The sequence below is a fragment of the Marmota flaviventris genome, chromosome 6 (assembly GCF_047511675.1).
Source record: "Marmota flaviventris isolate mMarFla1 chromosome 6, mMarFla1.hap1, whole genome shotgun sequence".
NCBI classification, from domain to species: domain Eukaryota; kingdom Metazoa; phylum Chordata; class Mammalia; order Rodentia; family Sciuridae; genus Marmota; species Marmota flaviventris.
This window is the reverse complement of record NC_092503.1, coordinates 7,439,697-7,464,984: the sequence shown is the minus strand read 5'-3', so window position 1 is coordinate 7,464,984 and position 25,288 is coordinate 7,439,697. Positions and strand designations below refer to the sequence as shown.

Sequence of the window (25,288 nt, the reverse complement as noted above, 5' to 3'; positions counted from 1 at the left end):
ATGAAAGTCACCCTGTAAAGTTGGTAGAGGCAGCTGACCCACCAGAGATGTAAATGACAATGCAGGCACACAGGGAACATGGAGAAGTACCGCGCTGCCTGCAGAATAATGTAACAACCCACTAGTGACAGACAAAAGGAAAGGAAATCATAAACTTCATGTCACAGAATTCAAAATAATGATTTTTAGGAAACTTAAAGAGATAAGAGAACACAGAAAATTCTGTGAAACTGGAAAGAAAATACCTGATATGAACAATAAATTCAGCAGAGAGATCATTAAAAAAAAAAAAAAAAAAGAACCAATCAGAAATCTTGGGAGCTAAAAAACTCAAATGAAATTTTAAAAACAGTTGAGAACCCTAATGGTGGACTTGATAAGAAGGAAGAATTTCTGAGTTAGAAGAAATAAGGATTCTGATTTTGGAGACAGGTCTTTTAAAGCAACCTTGTCGTATTTTGTTTTTAATAAAAAAGAAAAAATATGAAGTCTTTAGAACACAGGATATCATTGAGTGAGCAAATGTTTGTATTATGTGTATTCCAGAAGGAGGAGAAAAAAAGGCATAGACAATGCATTCAATGAAATAACTGCTGGAGACTTTAGACATGTTGGTAAGTTGTGTGTGTCCACAAAGTCAAAAGAACCCATTAGTAGATTTGACCAAAATAAACAGGATCCTGAGATACACTGTAGTTAAACTGTTGAAAACCAAAGGCAGAATTCTAGAGATAGCAAGAGAAAGCATCATGTCACTTGTAGGGGAAGCCCTAGCAGACGTAACAAGCAACTTCTTTGCAGAAACTGCCAACTTTCTGGAAATGTGACGGTACAAAGTCCTGGAAGAAAAAAGTTGCCATCCACAGTTTTTATATCCAGCGAGGCTATAGACTTCAGAATTAAGTAGAAAGGAAGATTTTCTGAGTGAAGGGCTTCTGGCCCTACAATAAATGCTTAAGGAAGTATTACAGTGGAAGAGAAAGGTTAACTATGATCATGAGAACAAGCAAGTCAGCAAAGAACAGCGATGAGAGAAAGAGAATCAAACCTAACACTACAGAAAAGTAGGAAACGGCAAAGATGAATAAGAGAGGAAAAGTGAACAGAGCCTATACAAAGTAACAAGAAAGAAATTGACGGAGACAGAAGTATGCTGCTACTTGTCACTAAAAACCTCCAATGTGGGCTGAGGTCGTGGCTCAGCCGTAGAGCGCTCGCCTAGCAAGTGCAAGGCCCTGAGTTCTATCCTCACACCATGTAAAAATAAATGAATAAATGAAAGAAATAAAGGTAAAAAATTGAAAAAACAAAAAAACAACCTCAAATGTAAGTGGACTAGATTCCCCAGTGAAAAGATACAGACTTGTTAAATGGACCAAAAAAAAGTGATAGGCTGACTATAAGAAACTTCCTTCACCAGTGAAGACGGGCGCAGACTGAAGAGGTGGGAAAAACTACGCCAAGCAAACAAACCACAGGAGGTCAGAAAACGGACAGCCCTCCAGACCTAGCAACAGAGAAGATCCAAGGTGAACTGTACCGAGGGGACTGCAGACGTGTCCAGAACGGTCACCCAGAAGGCAGGAGCACGTTTTCCTCATCCACACACGGAACATGCTAGGCCAAGACACAGGTCTCAACAGAGTAAAGACAACTGAGACCACAGGATTCATCTTCCTTGACCTTAGTGGACTAAAATCCGAAATTAACAACCAGGGGAACTTGGAAATCGTACGGTGCGTGGAAAGTAAACAAGGATGTCTTGAGCAAGTCATGGGTTGATGAAAAAACCAAAAGGAAATTTAAAAAATCTCTTGAAACAAATGAAAACAAAAGCACAACTTCTCAAAACCCATGGGAAACGGGAATAAATGCCTGCACCAGGGGGGGGAAAAGATTTGAAAATAAACTATCAAGATGCAACTCAAGGAACAAGAACAATCGAAACTCATGATTAGAGCAGAAGTCGGGCGTCGTGGTGCATGCCAGTCATCCCAGTGGCTTGGGAGGCTGAGGCAGGAGGATCACAAGTTCAAAGCCAGCCTCAGCAAAAGCAAGGTGCTAAGCAACCCAGTGAGACCCTGTCTCTAAATACAAAATAGGGCTGGGGATGTGGCTCAGTGGTTGTGTGCCCCTGAGTTCAATCCCTGTACCACAAAAAAAAAAAAAAAAAAAAAAAAAGAAAAGAAAAAGATTGAAGCAGAAATAAGTGAAAATAAGTGTAACTAAAAAGTCACAATAAGATCAATGAAGCAAAGAGTTATTTTGAAAAAGAACTTAAATGTTTAGCTAGCTTATTCAAGAAAAAATAGAGAAGTCAAGTAAAAACAGGAAGGAGAAAAGAAGACAGTCCAGTGATAACACAGGAGTAGGAAGGGTCATCAGGAGCTACTGGAGCCACTTTATGCCAGCATATCGGGAAACCTGGACACATGTGGACACACATCCATGAGGACACAGAGAACCTGGCAGACCAATTAGAAAGAATAGTAGTGAATCACTAGTAAAGTTCCCAACCAAGAAAAGCCCACTCTTAGATGGCTTCACTGCTGAATTTTACCAAATGTTCAAAGAACTCACGCCAGTTCTTCTGAAACCACCACAGACAGTGGCATGGAAGGAACACTTTTGTAGGAGGCCAGTTTCCTTGGTACAAGAGCCAGGTGAGGACAGTGGAAATTCCACTAGAAGAGAAAGCTCACTCTGGACTCCCTGGGTCAGAGCCCAGGAGCACAGGGCAGAGCCGGGTGGTGGTGCTCTACAGATGGGGTCCTGAGACTCTGGGCCACGGTCCGCCCAGCTGTCCACGGAGCAGCATGCCCTCCTCTTGTCTAGCTCTCTTGCTCTCCATTTAGAGCAATGTTTTAAAAGAAAATAAGCTCATCATTTATCTGTGATGTCTTTTTCTGGCTCCAGTTTTGAAAAACTTGTGTCTCACGGGGTTACCAGGTTTACATTGTGGTCACGCAGTTACCAGTGGTGGACATTTCCTGATGGCCGTATCAGTCCAGGCTGGAGTGCTCCATGGGCTCTGCTCACTTGTATAACCAGGGCTTTACCCCCCTGCCTCAGTTTCCTCGTATAAGTTGGGGGTGATGATGGACAGCCCTGGAGGGTCAGTGTAGCTGCAGCCCCTGCCCCACGCGCCCCACTGCCTGGCCTGCGGCAGGCGCTTCCTTCCCTGCTTGCTTTGCCCTCACAGACAAAATAGTCTGTATTGGATGCAGCAATGATTTTATTTATTTTTTAAATGTCAGATCACACGAGTCCCTTCCCAGCTCAGAGCCTTGCTGCGTCCCTCCATGGTGCCTGGAGTAGAAGCCAGTAGTCCCTCAGGCCGAGGACACTTCTGGGCTCCCATGTGGTCTCCTACCTCCTGCATGTTTCTGGGAGTTCAAGGGAGGCCCATTCGTCCCCACTCCCGGCCTGGCTCTGTGGACTCACCGAGCCCTCTGTGGTCCCTGTGTTCCCTTCACTCTCGTAGGCAGCAGAGCTTAGTATTCGTTGAAACCTAGTAAATGAGGGTCAGGCTGCTGCCCGGTGTTTGGACTGGGACAGCGCCGTGGGGTTTGGATGCTTCCTGGCAGAGCAAGAGTGCTGAGACTTAGGCCTGTGACTGTTAGGAAGCCAAGAACCCCTGATGACATGGGTCACTTGCCATGAGTGTGGCCACTCAGTGTTCGGATCAGGTCCCCGGGCACAGACCAGCACGTGCGGTGACTGGTTCCCAGGGTGGCGGTTGCGTGGTGCGGGGCAGGGGCTGCGCTGAGCTGCTTCTTAACCCTGGCTCCCTGCTCCCCAGGCACTGTGTTTATCATTCGCTTCCTCTGCAACGCTGACGTCTACCCAGGAACCCCCAGATTCCTGTACCAGGACATTGACTCCACACGAGGCATCCGCAGCACCTTCTTTGAGTTTGAGACGGCCTTGGCCTGTGTGCCTTCTCCAGTGGATTGCCAAGTCACCGGTGAGCCGGGGCCTAGCAGTGATGGGCTGGGTGAGAACAGTGTGTGTGTGTGTGTGTGTGTGTGTGTGTGCGCGCGCGCGCGTGTGCGTGTGATGCGTGAGAGCACGTGTGTGCTTCTGAGTGTATATGTGTGTGTGCGCTGAGCGGTCGTCTCGGGCCGGCCCTGCTGTCTCTTCGTGTGGGCAGTTTAGGGGCAGCGTGGCTGTCCTCCTGCATGGAAAAGCCTCCTGGTTGTGGTGGCTCTTCTGGGCCTTGGGGTCAGGGGTGTCAGCCACCCTCACTTGGGTGAAAGGTGGCCCTGGAACTGATGAGAAAGGGTGTTTCAGACTCGGCCGGTAACGAGTACGACCTGAGCGCCTTGAGTGCTGTTAGGAAGCCGTGGACGGCGGTGGACACCTCCGCGGGTGGGAGGAAGAGGACCTTCTACCTGAGCGTCTGCAACCCCCTGCCTTATGTGCCCGGCTGTCATGGTGAGCTCTGCTGAGCCTGTCCAGTCCCTCTGCAGGGCTTCAGGTGGGGGGCAGCCTCCTGTCCTCCCCTAGCCCGACACCACCCTGTTCTCTCAGGCAGCGCAGTGGGGTCATGCCTGGTGTCAGAGGACAACAGCTGGAACCTGGGTGTGGTGCAGATTAGCCCCCAGATGGCGGCAAACGGGTCCCTGAGCATCGTGTATGTCAACGGCGATAAATGTGGGACTCAGCGCTTCTCCACCAGGATCACGTTCGAGTGTGCTCAGACCTCGGTGCGTACTCGGGGGCCAGGCGTGCTGCGGTGCCCGTCTCCCTTCACTCCCAGTCGACTGTGCCGGGAAGCCTGCCGGTTCCTTCATGGTTTCTGGCCACCAGTGGGGTTTGGCTAGAATGCGATGTTCAGTCCCGGGTCTGGCTCCGTGCTGGACTCACAGAGGCTTGCATGGGGTATTAGTTGTGGCCATCACTTGATTAATTTTTTAAAAATAAGTAAGTGGAAAACAAAGTGCGCCTTTGGTCTGTGTTGTAGGGGTCTCCCACGTTCCAGCTGCTGGACGACTGTGAGTACGTGTTTGTGTGGAGGACGGTGGAGGCCTGTCCCGTGGTCAGGGCGGAAGGTGAGCCTGGCCTGTTCTTCACCGTGACGTAGGGTAGCAGTGCTGCACGTGCGCCTGAGCTGTGAGCCTATGACGGCCACTATGGAGGGGACTGGGAAGCACTTCCAGCGGTGGACCATGTCCTGTCCTTGAGTTTTTCCTTTTACTGCAGCTTGTCAGTGACCCTTTCCTACACACCTGCGTTGACGTACTTTTGTCTTCTCATACTTACAAACCCTCGGGTTGGGTTGGGTTGGTTGGATCTGATGAAGTGGGTTTTTATCCTGAGACTGGCTTTTCTCAAAAGGCGTTTGAGGGACAATTTGTAGTTTATATGTAAACAAAATAGTGTGGTGTTGGCTTTTAATGCCTGTTGACCTGCTTGGAAGCAGGGCTATTGTGCCGTGGCATTCGCCTTTGCTTGTGTGTTCCTGCAGGGGACAACTGCCAGGTGAAGGACCCCAGGCACGGCAACCTGTATGACCTGAGGCCTCTGGGCCTCCAGGACACTGTGGTGAGCGCCGGCGAGTACAACTACCACTTCCGCGTCTGTGGGAAGCTGTCCTCAGACGTCTGCCCCACCTCTGACAGGTCCAAGGTGGTCGCGTCGTGTCAGGAAAAGCAGGGGCCAGAGGGATTTCACAAAGTGGCAGGTACCATTCGTTTTTCTTTTGTTGGACTTGCAAGTCCAGCAGAGAACAGAACAAAATTAAAATGCAAGGAATAGAATTAAAATGTCAGGCAGTTCCGCCGGGGACAGCGTTTCTCTAGAGCAGGAAGGAGCGCGTGTTTTGCGGCGGCAGCGTGTGAGTGATGTTTCTGACCCCAGGTGCTTTCTTGGTCGGAGTTCACACTGAAGCATGTCACTCGCTAAGTGTGTTTCTGACTCCAAGGTCTGTTGCTCTGTAACACCTGGAGGACACACTGAGCAGCTAGTGGGTGTTTGGAGGTGCTCTTTTCTGGGCTGAGTCACAGGGGACACATTCAGTGTAGGGCTTGGCCGTAATGAGCAGACAGTTACTCCTGTCATCTCAGCACCTGGGCCAGATTTAATCAGCTTAGGAGCTCTAAAAGATGCAGTAGAACAGCTCCGTGGTGAGAATGGGCAGAGACAGCCTCTCAGGACTGGGCTGAGGCGTGCTGGCACCTCACCAGACCTGAGGTTAGTCTGCTGTGCTGCGTGCTGGGCGGGAAGAGGTCTGGCTTCAGGCCTCCTGTGGTGTGATGTGACGGGGGGTGGGTGATCCGGTGCCCGTGGTCCAGGGGTGCTTTGCCCCCCAGCTCTTCAGGTTGTGACTCGACACAGCTTAGGATGGGTGTGGCAGCCTGGGACTTGTGAACTGAAGCTGGCTTGGTCTGCTGCTTCTTGAACAGGTCTCCTTACTCAGAAGCTGACTTATGAAAATGGCTTGTTGAAGATGAACTACACCGGGGGCGACACCTGCCATCAGGTGTACCAGCGCTCCACCACCATCTTCTTCTACTGTGACCGGACCACACAGAAGGTGAGCGCCCACCCCAGCCCTGCAGAGTCCCCTGCCCTCCCCCAGCTGCCCTTGTCTTAACTGAGTTGGCTCTTGGGTCTCATAAAATCTCCCGGATAGCTCAGTTAAAAACGTCATTTACAGGAAATGTGTTGGAAGCGCGGTCTGTTCCTCTGGGCTTTACTGAACATAGCTTTTCCTCCTTGTTTTCATCCTGAAACTCGGAGTGTAAGCTGTCGAAGCTCTGCATTCCTGTTCTGACCCACGTCCATCTTCACTTTGCAGCCAGTGTTCCTGAGGGAGACTTCGGATTGCTCCTACCTGTTTGAGTGGCGAACACAGCACGCCTGCCCACCCTTCAGTGTGATTGAGTGTTCGTTCAAGTGAGTTGCTGTGTGTCGGCCGGCTCCCTGGGTGTGCTTTGCTTTAGCACATAAGGTCAGTTTATCTGGCCTCCTTCCCCAGGCACCTGGCAGAGTCTGTGACTGTCTTGTGTCAGATGCACATGAGGTGGTGACCGGAGCAGAAGCAGAATGTTCGAGCGTTGGCACCTCTCAGGGTTCCCGGGCAGGGGAGGAAAGAGCGGGCCAGGTCCCCTGCTTATGTCAGGGACTCAGCTTTGGGGACAGTGTGGCCCTTTGCAGCATGGGGAGGGTGATGGAGGGACACAGGTGGGCCGGGGTGAGGAGCAGGATGGGGCAGCGCTGGCCACCAGCTTTTCAGGGGCTCCCTGTTCCTGGATCTTTGTTCCCCGTGACCCCAACATGCTCCTGAGACCCATGTCCAAAGCTGTGGGTTCAATTCATAGTACAACAAAAACAAGTCTCATACAAATTTCTCTTCTGTATTCCATTTTCTTCCTTGATTTTTCTAAGCCATGTTCCGAAGTATTATTTCAGGGCAATCTTCAGTTTTCTGGTATTTATATATGTAATTTTTATTTTCTTTCTTGTCCTAAAAATATGTCTATACAAAGTTTTTGAGTGGAATTAAGTCAAAGGAGAATTCCTGATTATTCACAGTGAAAGTTTGCGTGTGTGTCTATATAGTAACAGAGTAAAAGTGTGTATAAGGTAAAATAGCTCCTTCCCCATCTTCTCCCTTCAGCCTTTTCCACTACTTATATAATTTCTTATAGTTTTTTTGGAACCCTCTGTAACTCCAAAGGGCACTGTTTTCGTCGGCTTTTCCACTGCTGTGACTAAATGACCAGAACAGAACGAGTGGGGAGGAGAAGAAGTGTCTTTGAGGGCTCTCAGTTTCAGAGCTCTCGCCTGTAGACAGGAGGGTCTGTTCCTCGGGGCTCGAGGTGTGGCAGAGGGAAGCAGCTCACATGATGATCAGGAAGCAGAGAGACTCCTGTCTCCAGATACAAAAGATACACCCTCAGCTCTGCCCCCCCAGTGCCGCACTCCTCCAGCCACCACCCGGCTGAACCCCTCAGGGATCACTTCATCTACTAGGTTAAGGCCATGGCCTCATCATTTCTCCTCTGAACTTCTTGCATTGCTTTATATGTAAGGCTTTGGGGGACACCTCACATCTAAACCATTACAGGCACCTGTGTCCCTGTTGGTCAGCCTCCAACAGTATCGATGACTGTTTTCAGGATGAAGATTGTAGTGAGGCACAGTGGCGCACACCTGCAATCCCAGAAACTCAGGAGACCGAGGCAGGAGAATTGCAAGTTTAAGGCCAGCTGGGCAACTTAGCAAGACCTCGATTCAGAATTAAAAATGAAAAGGGCTGGGATGTAGCTTAGTGGTAGAGCCCCCTGGGTTCAAACCCCAGTAGGCCAAAAAAAAAAAAAAAAAAAACCAACGTAGTCATCCATGGGTGTCCCTGGGGGATTGGTTCTAGGACCCCCCCCCCCCACATACTCACACTGTAGTGTCAGGGGCACCAGAGCCCCCCAGGTAATATGGCAGAGTCTCTGCATATTCCCCAGGTGCAGCCCCCCACCCGCGCTGTCCTGGCACCCCTGCAGTGTGGGTGCTGTGGGAGGAGTCGGCTGAGGAGAAGCCCGCGTGTTCAGCGGTTTCTTTCTGAGCCCCTCGACCTGCAGTTGGCCCATCTCTGGCCCCTCCCCCTCCTGCCCACTGTTGTCAGTGCCCTTTTCCTTTCTCCCATAAGGTCTTAGGACCTTAGGAGCTTCCGGACCCTGAGCTCTCCTCCCTGCTGCACCTCTGGCTGCCTCTCGGCTTCTGCTGACTCCGCCTGGTTCCACTGTCTGCCTCTCCTCTGCCTGCTGCTCTGCAGCGACTGCTGTAGTGAGCTCCCTGCCCCCTGCCCTTGCCGAATATCCCACTAGGCCAGTTGTGTAGCTGACACATGGCCGTGTCATGTGGAAGCTTGAGCTGCAGTTCTTACTGGGATTAAGGACCCCACGTGCTGTCCCCGTGGTGGGTCTCTGACTCGCCCGTTTCACTCCTGACTCTCCCTGTCCCACCGGCATCCTTGCCTTTCTTTGAGTGCACCAGGCTGTGTGCCTCAGGCCCCTGGCTCACGCTGTTCTTCTGATGGTGCTGCTGCTCCTGGGCCTCAGGCTGTTTCTTCTGGGGTTTACGCAGAGGTCCCCTCAGTGAGGCCTTCCCTGGCTGCTCTCTCTACAGTTGCCACTTCCCCAAGCTTCCCCTCCTCAGGGCTGTTGCCCCCTCAGCTCCTGTCACCATCTAGCATGCTCTACACTAAAGACCGGGGTTTTGTCCATGGTCTTTCTCACTAACGACTTCTGCTGGCTTCCTTAAGATAGGTGGGTCTACGTGTCCAGGCGACACCCTGGCTTCGCCGGCACTTTCTGGAGGAATGAGCCCTGTTCATTCTCCTGTAAGTGCTGAGCCCGAGGGGTGGGTCTGCAGTTGCTCAGCTGCCATCCTGCTGGGCCTGGCGCGTGCTGGTGCTCAGTGCTGTGCACACCTGGTGCATAGCAGCGCGTCTTCATCCTGGGCACGAGGTCAGCACAACCCGTTTTTTCCTTCTGTGCCTGTTTGTGGCCGTGGGTTTGGACAGCAGGTGGCCTGCCAGGCTGCTTCTGGAGTGGCTGGTGTGCCCTGAGTCCTCAGCTGCTGGCTCCTTGGCCAGCGAGCTCCACCTCTCATGGCCTGTGTGTGCCCAGCACTTGGAGATGATTTTTGGATTGGACTTAGTTTTGTTAATGTGAGTCTTCACAATTCAGTGGTGTCAAGGCGGTCTGCCTGGCTGGGCAGGGGCATCCTCTGTGACGTTCTCTCTGTCCCTGGGTGAAGCCTCAACAACACTGGAACCCTTCTGGATGGGGCACTGAACTGACTGTGGTCTTCTCCTCCCTGCAGGGATGGGGCTGGCAATTCCTATGACCTCTCACCCCTGTCGAGATACAGCGACAACTGGGAGGCGGTGACCAGGACGGGGGCCACTGAGCACTACCTCATCAATGTTTGCAAGTCTCTGGCTCCACAGGCCGGCACTGGTGAGCAGGGCGGTGACCTGGGGGCGCCTCTGGGGCAGGCAGGGTAATTAAGGGTCTCGGTGACTGATCTCTGGTGTGGCCCCGGCTCCCCGCTGCTGAGGACTTGGGTGGGAACTTGGTTACTTTGAGTGTGAGGATCGGCAGTAGGTGGAAGGGAAGGAGCAAGTGCGTCTCTGAGGGCACAGGGTGGGAGGTGGAGGCTGGAACAGGCACCCTGGTGTGTGCCCTGTGCTCGTCACCATGCAGGGACTCTAGTATTAGGGTGGAGACTCGAGGTCAGGGGCATGTGTGGGCCCATGAGCACTTCTGAGCTTGGCACCTCAGAAGTCCAGGCGCCAAGCTCGGGGTGCAGCTGTTTTAACTGTGAAAAGGTGTTCTCACGGGTGTGGCGGGAGGCTGTGGCCCACTTCCCCTTGTGTGGGGTGGGCTGTGACCCTGTGGTCCTGCACTGTGGTGTGGGCTGCTTCTTAAGCTGGGGCAGGTGGCACAGCGGTTTTGGTGACTGGGAACTGGCAGAGTGTTCTTGGTGAATCTTGAATACAGGGCACACAAGTGCAGACCACTCAGAACAGCCTGTTGACTCAATGAGGAGTTGGGGCTTCCCCCTGTGTGGGGCTGGGAAAGGATGCATCTGTTGTGTCTTGGCTGTCCCCACCACTCCCCATGGCTGCTCCTGGCCCTTCTGTGGTAAAACAGCACTTCAGGGGGAGAAAGTGCTGTGTGGAGCAGAGTGGCATTGGGATGGAGGCTGGAGGGGGCGAGGCTGGTGGCCGCTGCTGTCCCTTTGGGTTAAGCTGTGTTTTTTACGTTTTTGGAACTGGGGGTTGAACCCAGGTTCCACTGAGCCTCATCCCCAGTTCTTTTTATTTTGAGTCAGACTCTTCCTAGGTTGCTGAGGCTGGTTTCACACTTGGGGTTCTGGTGGGGCCCTGTGTGACCACTGTGCCAGGTGCCAGGAGAGACAGACGGAGTCCCTGCAGGTAATGCCTCGTCGTGTCTCCTCACGTTGCAGAGCCGTGCCCTCCAGAGGCGGCCGTGTGTCTGCTGGATGGCTCCAAGCCTGTGAACCTTGGCAGGGTAAGGGACAGTCCTCAGTGGAGAGACGGCGTCGTTGTCCTAAAGTACACGGATGGCGACTTGTGTCCAGACAAGATTCGGAAAAAGTCGGCCACCCTCCGGTTCACCTGCAGCGAGAGCCAAGCGGTGAGTGGCGTGGCTTCCACGACGGTGCAGATCCGCGGGCCAGCGAGACAGGCACCCGTGCATCCCTGGGGTGCGGGTCACAGAGCTCGGTGACACAGCTGGGCAGGAGCTGGGTCTGCTATCCAGGGGGACAGTCGTGACTCCTCGGTGCTCAGCCTCGCAGGGCCAGGCTTGTTAGTTGGTGCTCTGTGGAGCCAGACTCGGTCCCAGAAGCGTAGAGAAGAGTGGCGACGCTGCCCGCCTTCTAGGAGGCCACTTGGGAGGAGGCCTGTTTTGGGGGTGCTCTTTCTGCCTAGCTGCGAACCTGGTTCGTGACTTTGTCCCACCCTGGAGCAGCCCTGCCTTGCTGGCTGTCAGGAGGGTGGAGGAGCCGTGGGAAGTGGCTGGAGTCAGGCGCAGTGCGTGAGGGCTCTTGTTCCCCTGGGCTCCGTTCTGCCTGGTGCGCGCAGCTGGGCAGGTGTTGGCCACGTGGCCGCCTTCTCCGTCAGGCGTGGTGCGCAGGGTGTGCTGCTGAGTGTGAGGGTGGGAAATGGCTCTCGGGACACAGGAACCTAGGGACTCCTAGAACCCGGAGCAGCCCTGCTGGTGTGAGGATGGCTTGCCAGGTCCTCTGGAGCCAGCGGCAGTGGGGGAGGAGCCGGGTCCCAGGGAGCTCCAGGGGCCGAGCCTCCCTCCCTCCAGCAGCAGCGTGGGTCCTCCTGGAAGTGCTCAGAGCTCAGCCAGACTCCTGGGCAGCTGGCCTGCAGTCTTCTCGTCCGTGAGGGGCTGGGCACTCGTGGTCCAGGACCAGAGGCCTCCTGACGTGCAGGAGGGAAGGGAAGGTAGTGAGGGGGCTCTCCCCCACAACCAGGGTCCTGGACCGCAGGGTGCTGCTGGGTACCAGCTCTAGAGGACGGGAAGTGTCCGAGATGAACCGTGAGCACACTGCTGCCAGGGGAAGGGCTGGTAGGATCGATGACCAGCCCTCTGGGTCTTTTGTTTGAGCCACAGCAGAGGGCAGCTCGCACAGTCAGGGTTCCGTCAGTCAGCCTTGCTCGTGTCGCCTTGGCCCCCCCAGAGCCTCTCCTACCTGCTGGGCCACCTTGGTCCTCTCAGCTGGTTTCCCTGACCCACCCGTGGGGCCCATGGGGCGCCTCAGCAACAGGTCCCCACCCTTCACTTTTGCTGACCTGCCCTGGTCCCATAGTGACACTGAGCAGGACTTCCACGCGCTCGTGGGGTCTTGCAGGGTGAGGGTTGGCACTGCCCGCGTGGCAGCTGTGTGACGCCGGCTGCCATCCACCTGTTGCAGAATTCCAGGCCCCTGTTCATCAGCGCCGTGGAGGAGTGCGAGTACACCTTCTCTTGGCCCACGGCCGCCGCCTGCCCCGTGAGGAGCAGTGTGCACGACGACTGCCAGGTCACCAACCCCAGCACAGGTGAGGGCGGGGCTGTCACCAACCCCAGCACAGGTGAGGGCGGGGCTGTGCCAGGCAGCACAGGTGAGGGGGCGGGGCTGTCACCAACCCCAGCACAGGTGAGGGCAGGGCTGTGCCAGGCAGCACAGGTGAGGGGGCGGGGCTGTCACCAACCCCAGCACAGGTGAGGGCGGTGCTGTGCCAGGCAGCACAGGTGAGGGGGCGGGGCTGTCACCAACCCCAGCACAGGTGAGGGGCGAGGGAAGGCGGTGGGCAGCCAGGCACCCTGGCAGGAGCATCCTGTGGCTGGGCACGTTGGCCCTTCCTCTGGGTCGGCCTTTGTGTTCACACTGGGTCTGATTCAGTGTGGGAGAGGCCACCTGCTCTCAAAGCCATTCTTCGTCCTCCCATGGGGGTGACGAGCTCCTGAATGCTACCTCTGGACTCCAGAGCCCACCTGGCAGACAAGACGAGCCGGAGGCTTCTGCCTCCCTCTGTCTGGGTGCCTGGAAAGGAGTGGGTGGTGGTCCCCTGGCAGGTGGATGCCAGGCCTTGGGAGACCTTGTGGCTGCGTGGTACTCCAGCAGGAACAGGTGCTGGGAGCCACGATGGCCTTTGGGGAAAGGTGGACCATCCCCTAAAGCTGGGGACGGTGGTCACAAGACATGCACTGGCTGGTGGGAGCACTTTAGGGTACCGTCAGTGGAGATTGGTGGGGGGGGGTCAGGGGGCCTGACACCTGCAGTGACGTGGTCCGCATGAGCTTGCTGGAGACAGGCTCCCTGAGGCTGAGCTCCTTGGAGTCACTGTGTCCCTCCCCTTCCACCGCAGGACACCTCTTCGACCTGAGCTCTCTGAGTGGCAGAACTGGTTTCACGGCTGCCTACAGCGAGAAGGGGCTCGTCTACATGAGCATCTGTGGGGACAATGAAAACTGCGCTCCTGGTGTGGGTGAGTGCTGCGGCCCCTCGACTGTTGTCTCCCTTGTCTGGTTGTCCCCAGCCCAACTTCTGGCACTGGCAGTCACAAGGAGAGCCAAGACCCACACCGTCATCTCAGCAGTACTCAGGCCCGGGGGGCTGCATTGTGAAGCTCAGCACAGTGATGGCCAAAGCCAGACTTAGTGACTATGACTTTATGGAAAGGTCTCAGAAAACTTGGCGACTGACTCCCTGACTGTGCCTTCCTCCCCCTCCCACATGCAGGGGCTTGCTTCGGACAGACCAGGATCAGCGTGGGCAAGGCCAGCAAGAAGCTGACCTACGTGGATCAGGTGCTACAGCTGGTGTACGAGGATGGGTCCCCGTGTCCCTCCAAGTCTGGCCTGAGCTATAAGAGTGTCATCAGCTTTGTGTGCAGGCCTGAGGCTGGGCCCACAAACAGGCCCATGCTCATTTCCCTGGACAAACAGACGTGCACTCTCTTCTTCTCCTGGCACACGCCCCTGGCCTGCGAGCAAGCGGTGAGTCCGGGACGGGGAAGCCCATGCCCGACACCGGCCCCCCCCAGCTGTGCACTTCCCTCGCCCCCCCACCAGGTACTGGTGGCCTTGACCACTCCCGCCCCTCCCGCCCGGTGCTACGGAGTGAAGCCCCGGGACCCTCTGCCTGCCCTGTGCTCCTGTGGTTCAGCTCTGGAGTCCTTACCGTGGGAGCCTCAGGAAATCTTCCCCTGTAGAACCGACGTGCGCTCTTTCCTGTTGAACAGACAGAGTGTTCCGTGAGGAACGGAAGCTCCATTATCGACTTGTCCCCGCTCATCCACCGCACTGGTGGTTACGAGGCCTACGACGAGAGTGAGGATGACACCTCCGACACCAACCCGGACTTCTACATCAACATTTGCCAGCCGCTGAATCCGATGCACGGGGTGCCCTGTCCCGCAGGGTCTGCGGTGTGCAAAGTTCCAGTCAGTGGCCCCCCGATAGTGAGTATGGAGCAGCCAGGTGGCGAGGGTCTTTGTGGGACTATTGTCGGAAACCTTTGTGTTGTGCTTCTTGCCTTTGGGGGTGAGTTAGTCAGGCAAAGTGGGGAAATGAGCTGGGCTGTGTGTTCTGGGTAAAGTGAAGGGTTTGGGTGTTGAATGATCAGCCTGGAATGGTAGCCAGACAGTCATTAATCTGAGTAAGAAAATGTGAACCTATATGTATAGGTAGACTTTGGTGTTGTTCTAGGAGTCTCAGGGTACCCTGATCAGGGGAATCTTTTTTTTTTTTTTTTTTTGGTACCAGGGATTGAACTCAGGGACACTTAACCACTGAGCCACATCCCCAGCCCTTTTTAAATTTTCGTTTTGAGACAGGGTCTCCTTAGGTGCCTAACAGTCTAAGTTGCTGAGGTTGGCTTTGAACTTATGATCCTCCCCTGTCAGCCTCTCAAAGGGATTATAGGTGTGCACCACCTATAATCTTCAGTGGTAGGAAGGAACATTGGCATAGATTGGTTTCTTAGTCTGAAATACCTGTGTAATGAAAATGCTTGTGAAATATGGGCACTTTTTTTTTTTTGTAGCAAGTTATAAACAAGGGCAAGAGTGCAGTTGCTAACAACAACTCTTCAAAGTGTTGGTTTACACTAGTACCTTTTACTATAGGTTTGGATTTTTAAAAAATTATATGAGCTATATTCATATTTTGTCAAATTCTTGGGGTGATTTTGTACTTGAAATGTATTTCAAAAGTTCTCTGTTTCTGTTCTTGTTCTGTGTCTGAGTGCTCCCAAGGGTAAACCCTATGGTAAGATGTCTAGATATGGGTTTTAGAGAGATAGGTAGGATACTGTTTGTACCTTTGGTGTAGAGGACGCTGGAAGTGGTCTGTGGTACAGGCTACAGCCGTGGGCAACAGGGCAGGTGAGGGAGCTTCAGTTGTGAGTCATTTTTTGAGAGATCTGCCCTGCTGAATTCTCCTGCTTGGCCATCCTTCGTCAGATTTCTAAATGATGAATTTCTAAATTCATCTAAATTTCAAGTCCAAACATGCTCCATGGTGATGAATGAATAGCAGCCAAAAACCGAATCACAGGGAAGAAACACGTGTGCAGTACATGCGTGTTCACACATATGCTCATGCATGTTCGCTCATGCACATGTCCATATATTCATGACATGTCCCTTTCCTGGCCATTCACTCTTCTTTCGTTGTTTATTCATTTAGAAATTCTAATTGAGCATCTACTGTGTGTCTGTGGCTGCACTAAGCAATAAAAATTGGTGAACCAATTTGTTCCCTCTTTTGAGGACCTGCCCAGTGGGTACTGATGAGCTGAGGGAATGGGTAGGTCCAGGGCAGCATGGGGGTGGTGGGGTGGGCGTAGCTTGGGCTCCCACCTCCACCATCAGGTAGGGAGGACCTTGAGATGGCCAGAGACAGAAAACCCAGTTACTTCGACTCTGAAAATTGGCTGATAGAAACACCTCTCGTTCCTGAACAGATGACCTTGTCATATGGGCTTCCCCGGGTCTCTGTGCAGATTCCCACTTGGCATGGCCTTGACCCAGTGTCTTCAGGTGCTGTTGGTTTTCAGAATTGGTGAAGTGTGAGTTTCACAGTTCTGTATTAGCTCTCACTCCACTAACCTTGGAACAACTAATTTCCTGAAGTGCTGTTCACTCTCTCCTTTGTTTAGGATATTGGCCGGGTCACAGGCCCTCCAATCCTCAATCCAGTGGCCAATGAAATTTACCTGAATTTTGAAAGCAGCACTCCATGCCTAGCGGACAGGCATTTCAACTACACCTCGCTCATTGCCTTCCACTGCAAGAGAGGCGTCAGCATGGTAGGTGGCCTCCGGTCAGTCTAGACGCTTAAGTGTGGGTTGGCGAGCCAGGCTGGATAACTGTGAAGCACGTTTCAGGTCAAAGGGTACGAAACACCTGCCTTGGGTAACGAGCTCAGTGTGCATCTGGGTCTGAGGAATGAGTGCCTTCATACTGCGTGGAGGCTTGTTGGAATTCAAAAACTTATGACCTTTGAGTGTAGAAATGGCACCCAGCATTGGCTACATGTATTTAAGGGTCTTACTTTTTTTTTTTTTTTTTAAACTGACTTCCTCCTTATAGAGAGGTCAGATTTTGGGGCATCATTTGGAACTTAGTCTAAATTCAAAGGTCAGCAAAGAACAAAAGCACAGCTTTGGAAGTTATTGACCTTTCTGGTGCTTTTTAAGAATGAGACCAACTTCCATTACAATGAGAACTGTTCTGTGATGAAGAGTTTGTGTCTGCCGGTTGGTTCCCTTGAGCCCTCCCCCCCAGTGTGAAAGGAGTCAAAACGGGAGGGTCCGGCTCCTGTGTCTCAGTGACTGGGGTGGCAGGTCCAGCTACTGCTCCCACGGGCAGCTCTTCCTGGGTAGCGCGGCCTCAGCCCTGGTTCTGTGCTTCTGGGGCCCTTGAGGCTCTGAGAACTTGTCACCCCTTTGATAATGAGTACTGAAGCTTCTTAGGATCTGCATTTGTCCCATCTATTGTGAAAATTCATACAAACTGCTACAGAAATATCCATGAGCTTGATCACAGGGTTTGGGGGTTGTGCTATGTGATGGAAATAACAAATCCTGCATTGCCTCTGAGAATCCTAAACGCCGTGGGTCCCCAGGCTCATCTCACCCTGAGGGGTGCAGGTGATGAATTATGGTCTCGATGAAGGTGATCCTGGCATCCTTTAGCTAGAGCAGGTTTGATGGGAAGGTCACTGTGCTGGACATGGATGTGCTGACAGTGGCAGGAAGTGACCTGGTGACCCCCGGCACGAGGAAAGAACAGTTGTTGGGGGAAACTCCCATTGCTGCCCCTGACTGCTCTGTGCAGAGGCCCAGGGAACCTCCCAGCCCTCAGCTGTCCCTGTGCATGAGTCCTGAGGGTGTGACACGGTGCTGAGTTACCAAGAAGCAGGGAGCTGCCCCCTCGTGAGCATATCTGCATGCTTGTGGGTGTCATCTGCACTGCTTCAAACACTCAGCATATGGCAGGTGGACAGAGCCCCTGTCACTCGGCCCTTCATCCCTCCTTGGTCACAGACCCCCTCTTCAGGGGAGTCAGATTATCTCACACAAGCAGATAAGCTGGAACTGTCCTTGGCTTTAAGCTGGCGTCAGGTGGAATGTGGTGGAATTAGGGGATGTGATTTAGGAATTCCCAGAGCAGCTGCCCCGTGAGAGTGGACATGCTCACTTGATCTTAGCAATGGCATCTCATGCTGAATGTGTCCAGTTTTGGAAGGATTCTGAGTAGACTTTCTTCCCTGAAGTTTCCATCTTTAGTGGAAGTACTTTTCCATTTGAATCGTAGGAAAAGAGGTTTTGTGTGGCAGTGGCTGGTGGAGCTCCCAGCCACGTCATCTGTTTCTGCTGCTCTAAGGGAAGAATAAACAGCCAGATTCAAAGTACTTGGCCTGGGGGATGTCTGGCCACATGGTGCCTTGCCCCTCCCTGGTCACATGCATCCCCAGCATCTGGACACTCGCCCCTCCTTAGCAGTGGTGATGTCCCCCTCACAGACTTGTCTCTGGATGTTGAAAGACACCCTTTCTCCTATGAACCACGGTGCGGCACGTCCCCCCACTGTCCTCTGTCTCTAAGTAGGGAGTGACAACCTGCAGCTAGCAAGGGTGTTATAGGGCTGTGCGAGCCGTCAGAGGTGCCAGCCTGCACCCCAGGACTGTGTTGGTCCTGCTTGGTGTTCCCTGGGGAGCTGCCCCTATGGGTCACAGGTCCCCATTGATCCCCGCAACTGTGGCTGCAGCCCTGCCCTCCTGGACACCCGGTAGGGGTTCAGGGAGTGCAGCGTGTGGCTGCCGTGCTTGGGCCCTGTGGTCTTTAAGACCTGTACTCTTCCTGACCACAGGGAACTCCTAAGCTGATAAGGACCAGCGAGTGTGACTTTGTGTTTGAGTGGGAGACGCCGATCGTCTGTCCGGACGAGGTGAAGACAGAGGGCTGCGCCCTGACGGACGAGCAGTTGCTCTACAGCTTCAACCTTTCCAGCCTCTCCAGGAGCACCTTCAAGGTAAACAGCTCTTCCACAGCCTGGCTGCCTCTCGTCCCGCCTGGAGGCTCCACCCTGACAGTGCCTGGTGTGTGCAGCTCCGTGTGGGGCGTCCAGGCTCAGCACGGCAGGAAGGCGGCTGGAGTGTTGGCTAAGGGCACGGCCGGCGCTGGGTTGCAGCTTGTGGGTTGCAGCGTTTCTGAGCTTCACGAGGATCAAATGACCCTGTGAGGCAGGCGGTGAGACCCTGTCACAGATGGAGAACAGACGAGGCATCTTGGGACATGCAGGGGACCACACGTCCATGGGGCAGGGTCAGATCTAGCTTGGCTGGCAGAAATCCAGAAGGAATTGCTCTTCGTCAGCCTGGCTTTTCGTCATAGAGGCAGCTGTCTTCCGGCCAGTGGTGTGACGTCAGGAAGAATCTGGCAGCTGCCCCTGTGTGAGAAGAACTTGGTGTGCAGCTCCCTGTGCCGGAGCCCCCGGCCTGTGTGTCTGCACATCGGCCGTCAGCGAGGTCTCTGTCACTGCCAGCATAGCTGCTAGACCTCTTAGCTGAGTCCGTCCAGGGTGTGGGCTGGGCTACAGGGCCGCTCCTGCCTCAGCCTGGCAGCCAGAGAGTGGCTAGCCCTTGTGTCCCTGCTGGAGCCAGTACCCTGGTTCCTGGGACACAGCCTCAGGTGTGTGGCAGGGGGATCCTGGGAGGACAGAGTGGGCAGGAGAGCAAGTGCACGTTTTCATGTGGAGCATCTGCTGGGCTCTTGGCTCAGTGTCCCAAGTGAGGAGGTGCCGGCTTCAGAAAGCAGGATGAGCCTGGGGTCTCATAGCAGGCCCCTCTCTTCTGGCCCAGTTGAGGAGGACAGGTTAGCAGCCACATTGGGCCCCCACAATCCCGGGGAGAAGCCAGAGAAAGGAAGATGATCTGGGCCGGAGGGGCGGCACCTTGTGGTGGCCACTCGGAGGTGCCTGGAGAAGCCCAGGGCATTCCTGTTGCCCTGCAGGTGGCCCTGAGGCACCTGGATGTAGCTTGTGGCCACCACTGCACAAGCTGCAGTGACGCTTCTAACTTGGAGTCCCAGGTGCTGCCTGCAGTCATTGCCACTTGTGCTGTCTGTCCTTGCAGGTGACGCGAGGGTCACGCACATATAGCGTGGGGGTGTGCACCGTGGCAGCGGGCCCGGAGCAGGGTGGCTGCAAGGACGGTGGCGTCTGCCTGCTGTCCGGAAGCAAGGGGGCGTCCTTTGGTCGGCTGGCATCCATGCAGCTGGATTACAGGCACCAGGACGAAGCGGTCATTCTGAGCTACGTGAATGGCGACACTTGTCCTCCAGGTGAATTTTGAATCCCTAGTAAGTGTGAGAGTAGGCTTAGCAGCGGGAACAGTCCGAGGAGTGAGCTTTAAGCCCTGTGAGTGCTAGAAGCTTGGGCTTGAACCGGACGGGTCACGTGGCTTCCTCGGGCGTGAGGGCTCCTGCCACGATGCGCTCGTCCCGTCAGGTGCCCTTCGGGTTTCGGCAGGCGCATCCCAGTTGTCCTGGGTGGCTCGGGCGGAGGCTCCCTTAGGTCTTCCGCGGGTGGCCTTGGGTGGCTGCCGTCACTGAGCCTGGGTCTTTGGGATGTTCTTCTTCATTCCAGAAACGGAGGCGGGCGACCCCTGCGTCTTCCCCTTCACGTTCAACAGGAAGAGCTACGAGGAGTGTGTCCTGGAGGGTCGGGCGAGGCTTTGGTGCAGCACCACCGCCGACTACGACCGGGACCACGAGTGGGGCTTCTGCAGGCAGAGTGAGTGGCGGCGCGCGCGGCCTTGGTCCTGTCGCGCTCTGTTCAGCCCAGAGCTTGGTGGACGTGCGGGTGGCCGGGGCATCGTCCTGCCGTATACGTCTCTTTCCCTTCTTGGGACTGTCGCCCACAGGAAACGCTGTAGTTGCTCTGGGTTGAGATGAGCTGGGCCCCTCCCTGGCCTGGGGACTCGTGTCCACTGCGGTGCTCAGCCCTGGAGGTTGAGAGTCATGCCCAGCAGAACCACTGCCTGTCACGGGTCAGGGTGGCTGGCGAATTCAGGAGAAGCAAGGGGCTCATGGTGGCCTTTTGTCTGTGTGGCACACACGGGGTTCAGTGGCTGGGAGGGGCCGGGGCCTCGGGGCCGTATTTAGCGCCCTTGCTCCTGTGAAGCCTGGTGCCCCCTCTTGTGATGGGAGTGTCAGGAAGAGCGAGAGGAGGTCACTGTGTGAGGATCTGTCGTTCTGGTAAATGATCAGGACACGTTAGGAGCTGAGGTGTAAGTTCACGAGGGACAGCTGTGCTTCTGCTGCTGGTTCTGACGGAACACCAGTTACTCCTGGTCCCTGATGACACTGAACTTTTAGGAGTGGCAGATATTTTGTGCTCATTGCTGTGGAATCAGGTGCTGACGCTCAGTGAGGACCTGGGTTAGTGCCGTGGGGCCTGCGGGGCCAGGTCTGCCCGGACTGGGATCTGCATGAGAGAAACAGACAAGGAGTGCCTTAGCTACACCTAGGGGACAGCCCGGGGACAGGAGTTGGGAGGAGCTGGGCGAGGGTGAGCTGTGGGTGAGGGACCGCCCGGTGACAGGAGACTCAGGAGGAGCCTGGCGAGTGTGGGGTGGGCGCCCGGGGACAGCCAGACGGGAGAGTCGGGACACGCCTGCTGTTCCCTAGCCAACAGCCACCGGACGTCTGCGATCATATTTAAGTGTGACGAAGACGAGGATGTCGGGAGGCCGCAGGTCTTCAGTGAAGTCCGTGGGTGTGAGGTGACATTTGAGTGGAAGACGAAGGTCGTGTGCCCGCCCCGGAAGATGGAGTGCAAGTTCGTTCAGAAGCACAAGACCTATGACCTACGGCTGCTCTCCTCCCTCACTGGGTCCTGGTTCTTCGTCCACGAAGGAACCTCGTGAGTACCCTCCGCACACAGGTGGGAGCTTAGGGGCCCCCCATGGTTGCTGGCTCATCGTGGTTCAAAGTCACGTACGTGTGGTGCTGATGGTGCCTGTCACTGTGGTTGTGCTCCTGGAGGCAGCCCAGAATGTCACCTGTGCCTACCGAGTGGCTGTGCAGTCAGAGGAGCGTAGGTGGGTGAGCAGAGATGACCCCTCAGACCCAGAAGCTGGGCAGGCTGAACAGGTCAGCTTGCCCCTTGCTGGACGGGCCACCTGCTGCTGAGTGTGGGCGGGGGGTGGACCTTCTCAGTTCTCTGGCAAGAGCTCCCTAGGCTTTGCCTCTGCCGGCTTGGTTCATTGTCCTGACCGTGCCCTGTGGGGCTGCTCTCCAGGGCCTCACCGCAGGGCGGGCCGTGAGCTGGAGGAGGAAGTAGCATGAAAGATGGTGCGCGACTTGCCAGGATTGGAGCACTGCCCGTGCCCCGCAGGCTCCTCGCTATGCCCCGTGTTGGTCTGCAGCAGGTGTGGCGTGGGCCACTCCCTTCCTCAGCGCTCCTTGCTCTGTGGCTCGTGGGCCTGGAAGAGCTGTGTCCGATCTGCCTCCAGCAAGGAGGTGGAGCCAGGGTGGAGACCTCCCTGCTCACCCCTTCTTTGTCTTGCTGTAGGTACTTCATAAATCTGTGCCAGAGAATATACAAGGGGCCACTGGACTGCTCGGAAAGAGCCAGCGTCTGCAAGAAGAGTGCGTCTGGTCAAGTGCAGGTCTTGGGACTCGTCCACACGCAAAGGCTGGATGTCATAGGTGAGGCTCCGAGTCCCCGTCTTGCTTGGTTCCAGGGCCTAGACTGGAAGACGGAGCTATCCTGAGGTGGGAGGGTGCAGGACCGTGGCGCGAGCGTCCTGTTGTGATTTCCGTCTCTGAAATCTTGGCAGTTCCTGGAACGTGGAGGTCTGTGCCAGTTTGTATTCCCTGAGACTGCAGGTCCAGACTGAGTGTCCGGTTCCTCTCAAGGTTGTGTTCCACAAATGGTTCTGTTTCGGAGGGCAGATAGTGGCATGAGGACTTAGTGGAGATAGTTCAGGGTACATTTTCTTGATGATTTGGAAAATAGATGGTTTTAATGGCTTCGACAGAGGGTTCATTGTGCAGTTGGTTGCTCAGTTGGGTTGTTCTTCCCTGATGGAAGGAGGTTTGCTAGAGGCACGGCCTGTGCCTGTGAGGCTCCAGTGGGATTCTGGGGCTCGTGCTGATTAAGCTACAGGATGACTAAGTGAGCTTGAGATGTGGAAATGGAGAAAGAGAATTCTGAGGAAATAACTGTAACCTTTGGTAAAAATCAAACCGAGGCTCTGCGGGTTGCAGCCGAGGGAGAAGCCAAACCCCCCGAAATCACCCTCCCTGTGGAGAGTTGGGTTCTATTGCCGCTGTTGCCGCACTGCTCAAGAAGGGGCTGTGAGCCAGAGTTTCCAACACAGACTTTGGGGAACGCATTCAGACCATGGCGTTCTGCCCCCAGCTTCATGTCCCCTCACGTGAAGTACGTTTGTTCCAACCCAGTGTTGCAGTGGGCAAAGGTGTGACTTATGCAGGCCAGTGGGAGAAACAAAGAATGTCCACGTGAATGCTTTATTCACTCAAATCACTTAATACAACTTAACTCTATAGGTTCTTAATCAAGAAAATGATAATCCTTAATGCTAGGCACTGCAGTACACATAATCAATTCACAGAAACAATTCCAGATTAATGAATTCACAGCAAACAGTTCTGGATTAATTAATTCTGAGCACTGCAAACATACTTAATCATGCCAGGCTCATGACAGACATTCCCTCTGTGTGCTGAGTTCAAATGTCAGATCAAAAGTCTCGAGGCTTAGGCTTGAAGTCCAGCGGGTGTGCACTCACTCAGACCATGGCAGGCTTCTCCTGGGGTGGAGCTGACGGCCGGCTGAGGAGAGGGTTGTAGGGAGACTCACCAGGGACAAGATGTGGCTGTAGAGTTTTGAGAGCGGTAAGGAAGATGCAGAGGATCAGCAAACGATGACAAGTGTTGGGATGTCAGTCCAGGTCCTCCTCAGGCCCTCAGCATGAGGGCATCAGTATCCGCTGGCTGAATGTCTGTTCATTTGCTCATTATTTATACCAAATTTGGGGGCTTTTAACGCCTCCCCCTTCAGTCCTTACCAGCTGCCACCAGATCTCCAGTGACATCATTTCCCCCGGGGTTAGAACATCCAGTCTGGTGGTCTTCACCTGATCTTTTGGCCTTTCCCTCTTATTGGGTGAGGGCAGCCTGCCAGAGGCTTCACTCTGAGTTTGTCAGGGTGGGGAAGTGACTGGTTTGTGCCTCAGGGCCACACTGGAGGGCTCTGTTAGGTGTGCCTGATGAGGCTGCGGGTTTCAAACTGGAGTTTTAAAATGGAGTTTCTTGGGTTCAGGCCTAAGGCCATCCTCATACCCAGTAACCTCAAAAGTTTGTTCTGTCACCAATCTAGAAGTTCAGAGTCCCATTTTCATCTAAATTGTACGTGGCCGAGCTCCGGACACAGTCCATCGTGAGGCAAACGACCCTCTGGCTGGAAGCCTATGGAACAAAGCACGTTGTGTGTTTACAGAATCTAACGCAGAGATGGGCAGAGCATAGCCCTTCTATTACCAAAGGGGTAGCAGGCCCCAACAGGGCAGAGAACGTTACATCTTAAGGCTCCAGCTTGATCTTCCCTCCCTGTGCCCACTCCTGGGCACCCTGGGACCAAGTGGCTGCCAGGTCCAGGGGCAGCCCCACCCCTCAGCCTTGCTGCCTGGTTGCAGCCTCGAGCTCTTCCAGGCCCGTGTTGGGTGTCGGTGGCTCTGCACTCCTGTGGCCTCGAGGCTGCTCGGTTCACACAGTTCCACTAGGCCTTGTCCTGCTGGGGCCCCATGCGGTGCTCCTGTGTCGGGTGTCTGCCTGGGCCCCCAAGCTGTCTGGCTCAGCCTTTGGTGTCTAGGTGGAGGTCACTGAGGCCCGTGTACAGCAGGACTCCACTGGGCTGCACTGGGCTGCCAAGAGTACAGTGGGATGCAGGGGACACCCCAGGGGTACGGGGGCCCAGGCGGTGAAGGCTGAGCTCCTGAGGGCGCCTCTGGGGACTTGCCCTCAAGGTCTCCTTTTGTCTTGAAGTCTCTCAAATGCCTCTGGGTGTCCTTTCGCCTTGGTGCACACGGCACCGCTTCTTCCCATCCAGGGGAATCTGCCCGGCAGGGACACGCGGCCGGCCTTGGTGTACTCTCTGGAACCTGCCTTTTGTTCTCTAGCTGGCCAGGGTGGCAGTTTTCAAAGGTTTTCTTTCTGTTTCTCTCTCAACTCTGTCTGCACGTCGTTTCCCGCCTCTCCTTGACTGGGACAGCTGGGCGGCCTGTGGCACCGCAGTGCTCTGTGCCAGGCGCTCTGGCTCGCTGCTCTCAAGCCCTGCCTTCCTTAAAGCCCTAGGACTCCGCAGTGCTCGAGTGGTTTGCGGCCCTGTGACAAGGATGGCCTTGCCCCAAGGGTGGCTTCCTGCTGCCGCACCCCTTGGTGCCCGGCCCCTGTCCCTCAGTCCCTGGGGCCGGGGGCTGTGCTGTCCTGCCCCCTGCCTCCCAGTCGCCCAGGGGTTTCCCAGCCTGCTCCTGCACATTATCCCAGCCTCCCTGGGTCACGCGGCCCAGGTGCATGACGGCAGCACCCCGCTCTCAGGACCAGTGTTCTGCCAGGCCATTTGTGCTGCTATCACAGAACACCTGGGTTGAGGTGATTTTTAATAAGCAGGGATTTGTTTTTCACAGTTCCGATAACTGGAAATCCAAGGTCAGGGAGCTGGTAT

The 25,288-nt window shown here is 54.7% G+C and overlaps 1 protein-coding gene across 1 annotated transcript in view; it reads left to right on the top strand.

Annotated features, from left to right (window-relative positions):
- The window catches only part of Igf2r (insulin like growth factor 2 receptor), a 96,339-nt gene that overhangs the window by 58,030 nt on the left and 13,021 nt on the right, over positions 1-25,288 (top strand). The window contains exons 23-41 of the mRNA XM_027939585.2: positions 3,803-3,967; positions 4,294-4,437; positions 4,534-4,709; positions 4,967-5,054; positions 5,471-5,686; positions 6,408-6,538; positions 6,803-6,900; positions 9,829-9,965; positions 10,978-11,168; positions 12,460-12,586; positions 13,397-13,516; positions 13,771-14,027; positions 14,273-14,491; positions 16,192-16,341; positions 18,407-18,568; positions 19,671-19,878; positions 20,183-20,329; positions 21,226-21,460; positions 22,112-22,248. Of these exons, the coding sequence (XP_027795386.2) occupies positions 3,803-3,967; positions 4,294-4,437; positions 4,534-4,709; positions 4,967-5,054; positions 5,471-5,686; positions 6,408-6,538; positions 6,803-6,900; positions 9,829-9,965; positions 10,978-11,168; positions 12,460-12,586; positions 13,397-13,516; positions 13,771-14,027; positions 14,273-14,491; positions 16,192-16,341; positions 18,407-18,568; positions 19,671-19,878; positions 20,183-20,329; positions 21,226-21,460; positions 22,112-22,248 (3,108 nt within the window). The remainder of the gene's footprint in view (positions 1-3,802; positions 3,968-4,293; positions 4,438-4,533; positions 4,710-4,966; positions 5,055-5,470; positions 5,687-6,407; positions 6,539-6,802; positions 6,901-9,828; positions 9,966-10,977; positions 11,169-12,459; positions 12,587-13,396; positions 13,517-13,770; positions 14,028-14,272; positions 14,492-16,191; positions 16,342-18,406; positions 18,569-19,670; positions 19,879-20,182; positions 20,330-21,225; positions 21,461-22,111; positions 22,249-25,288) is intronic.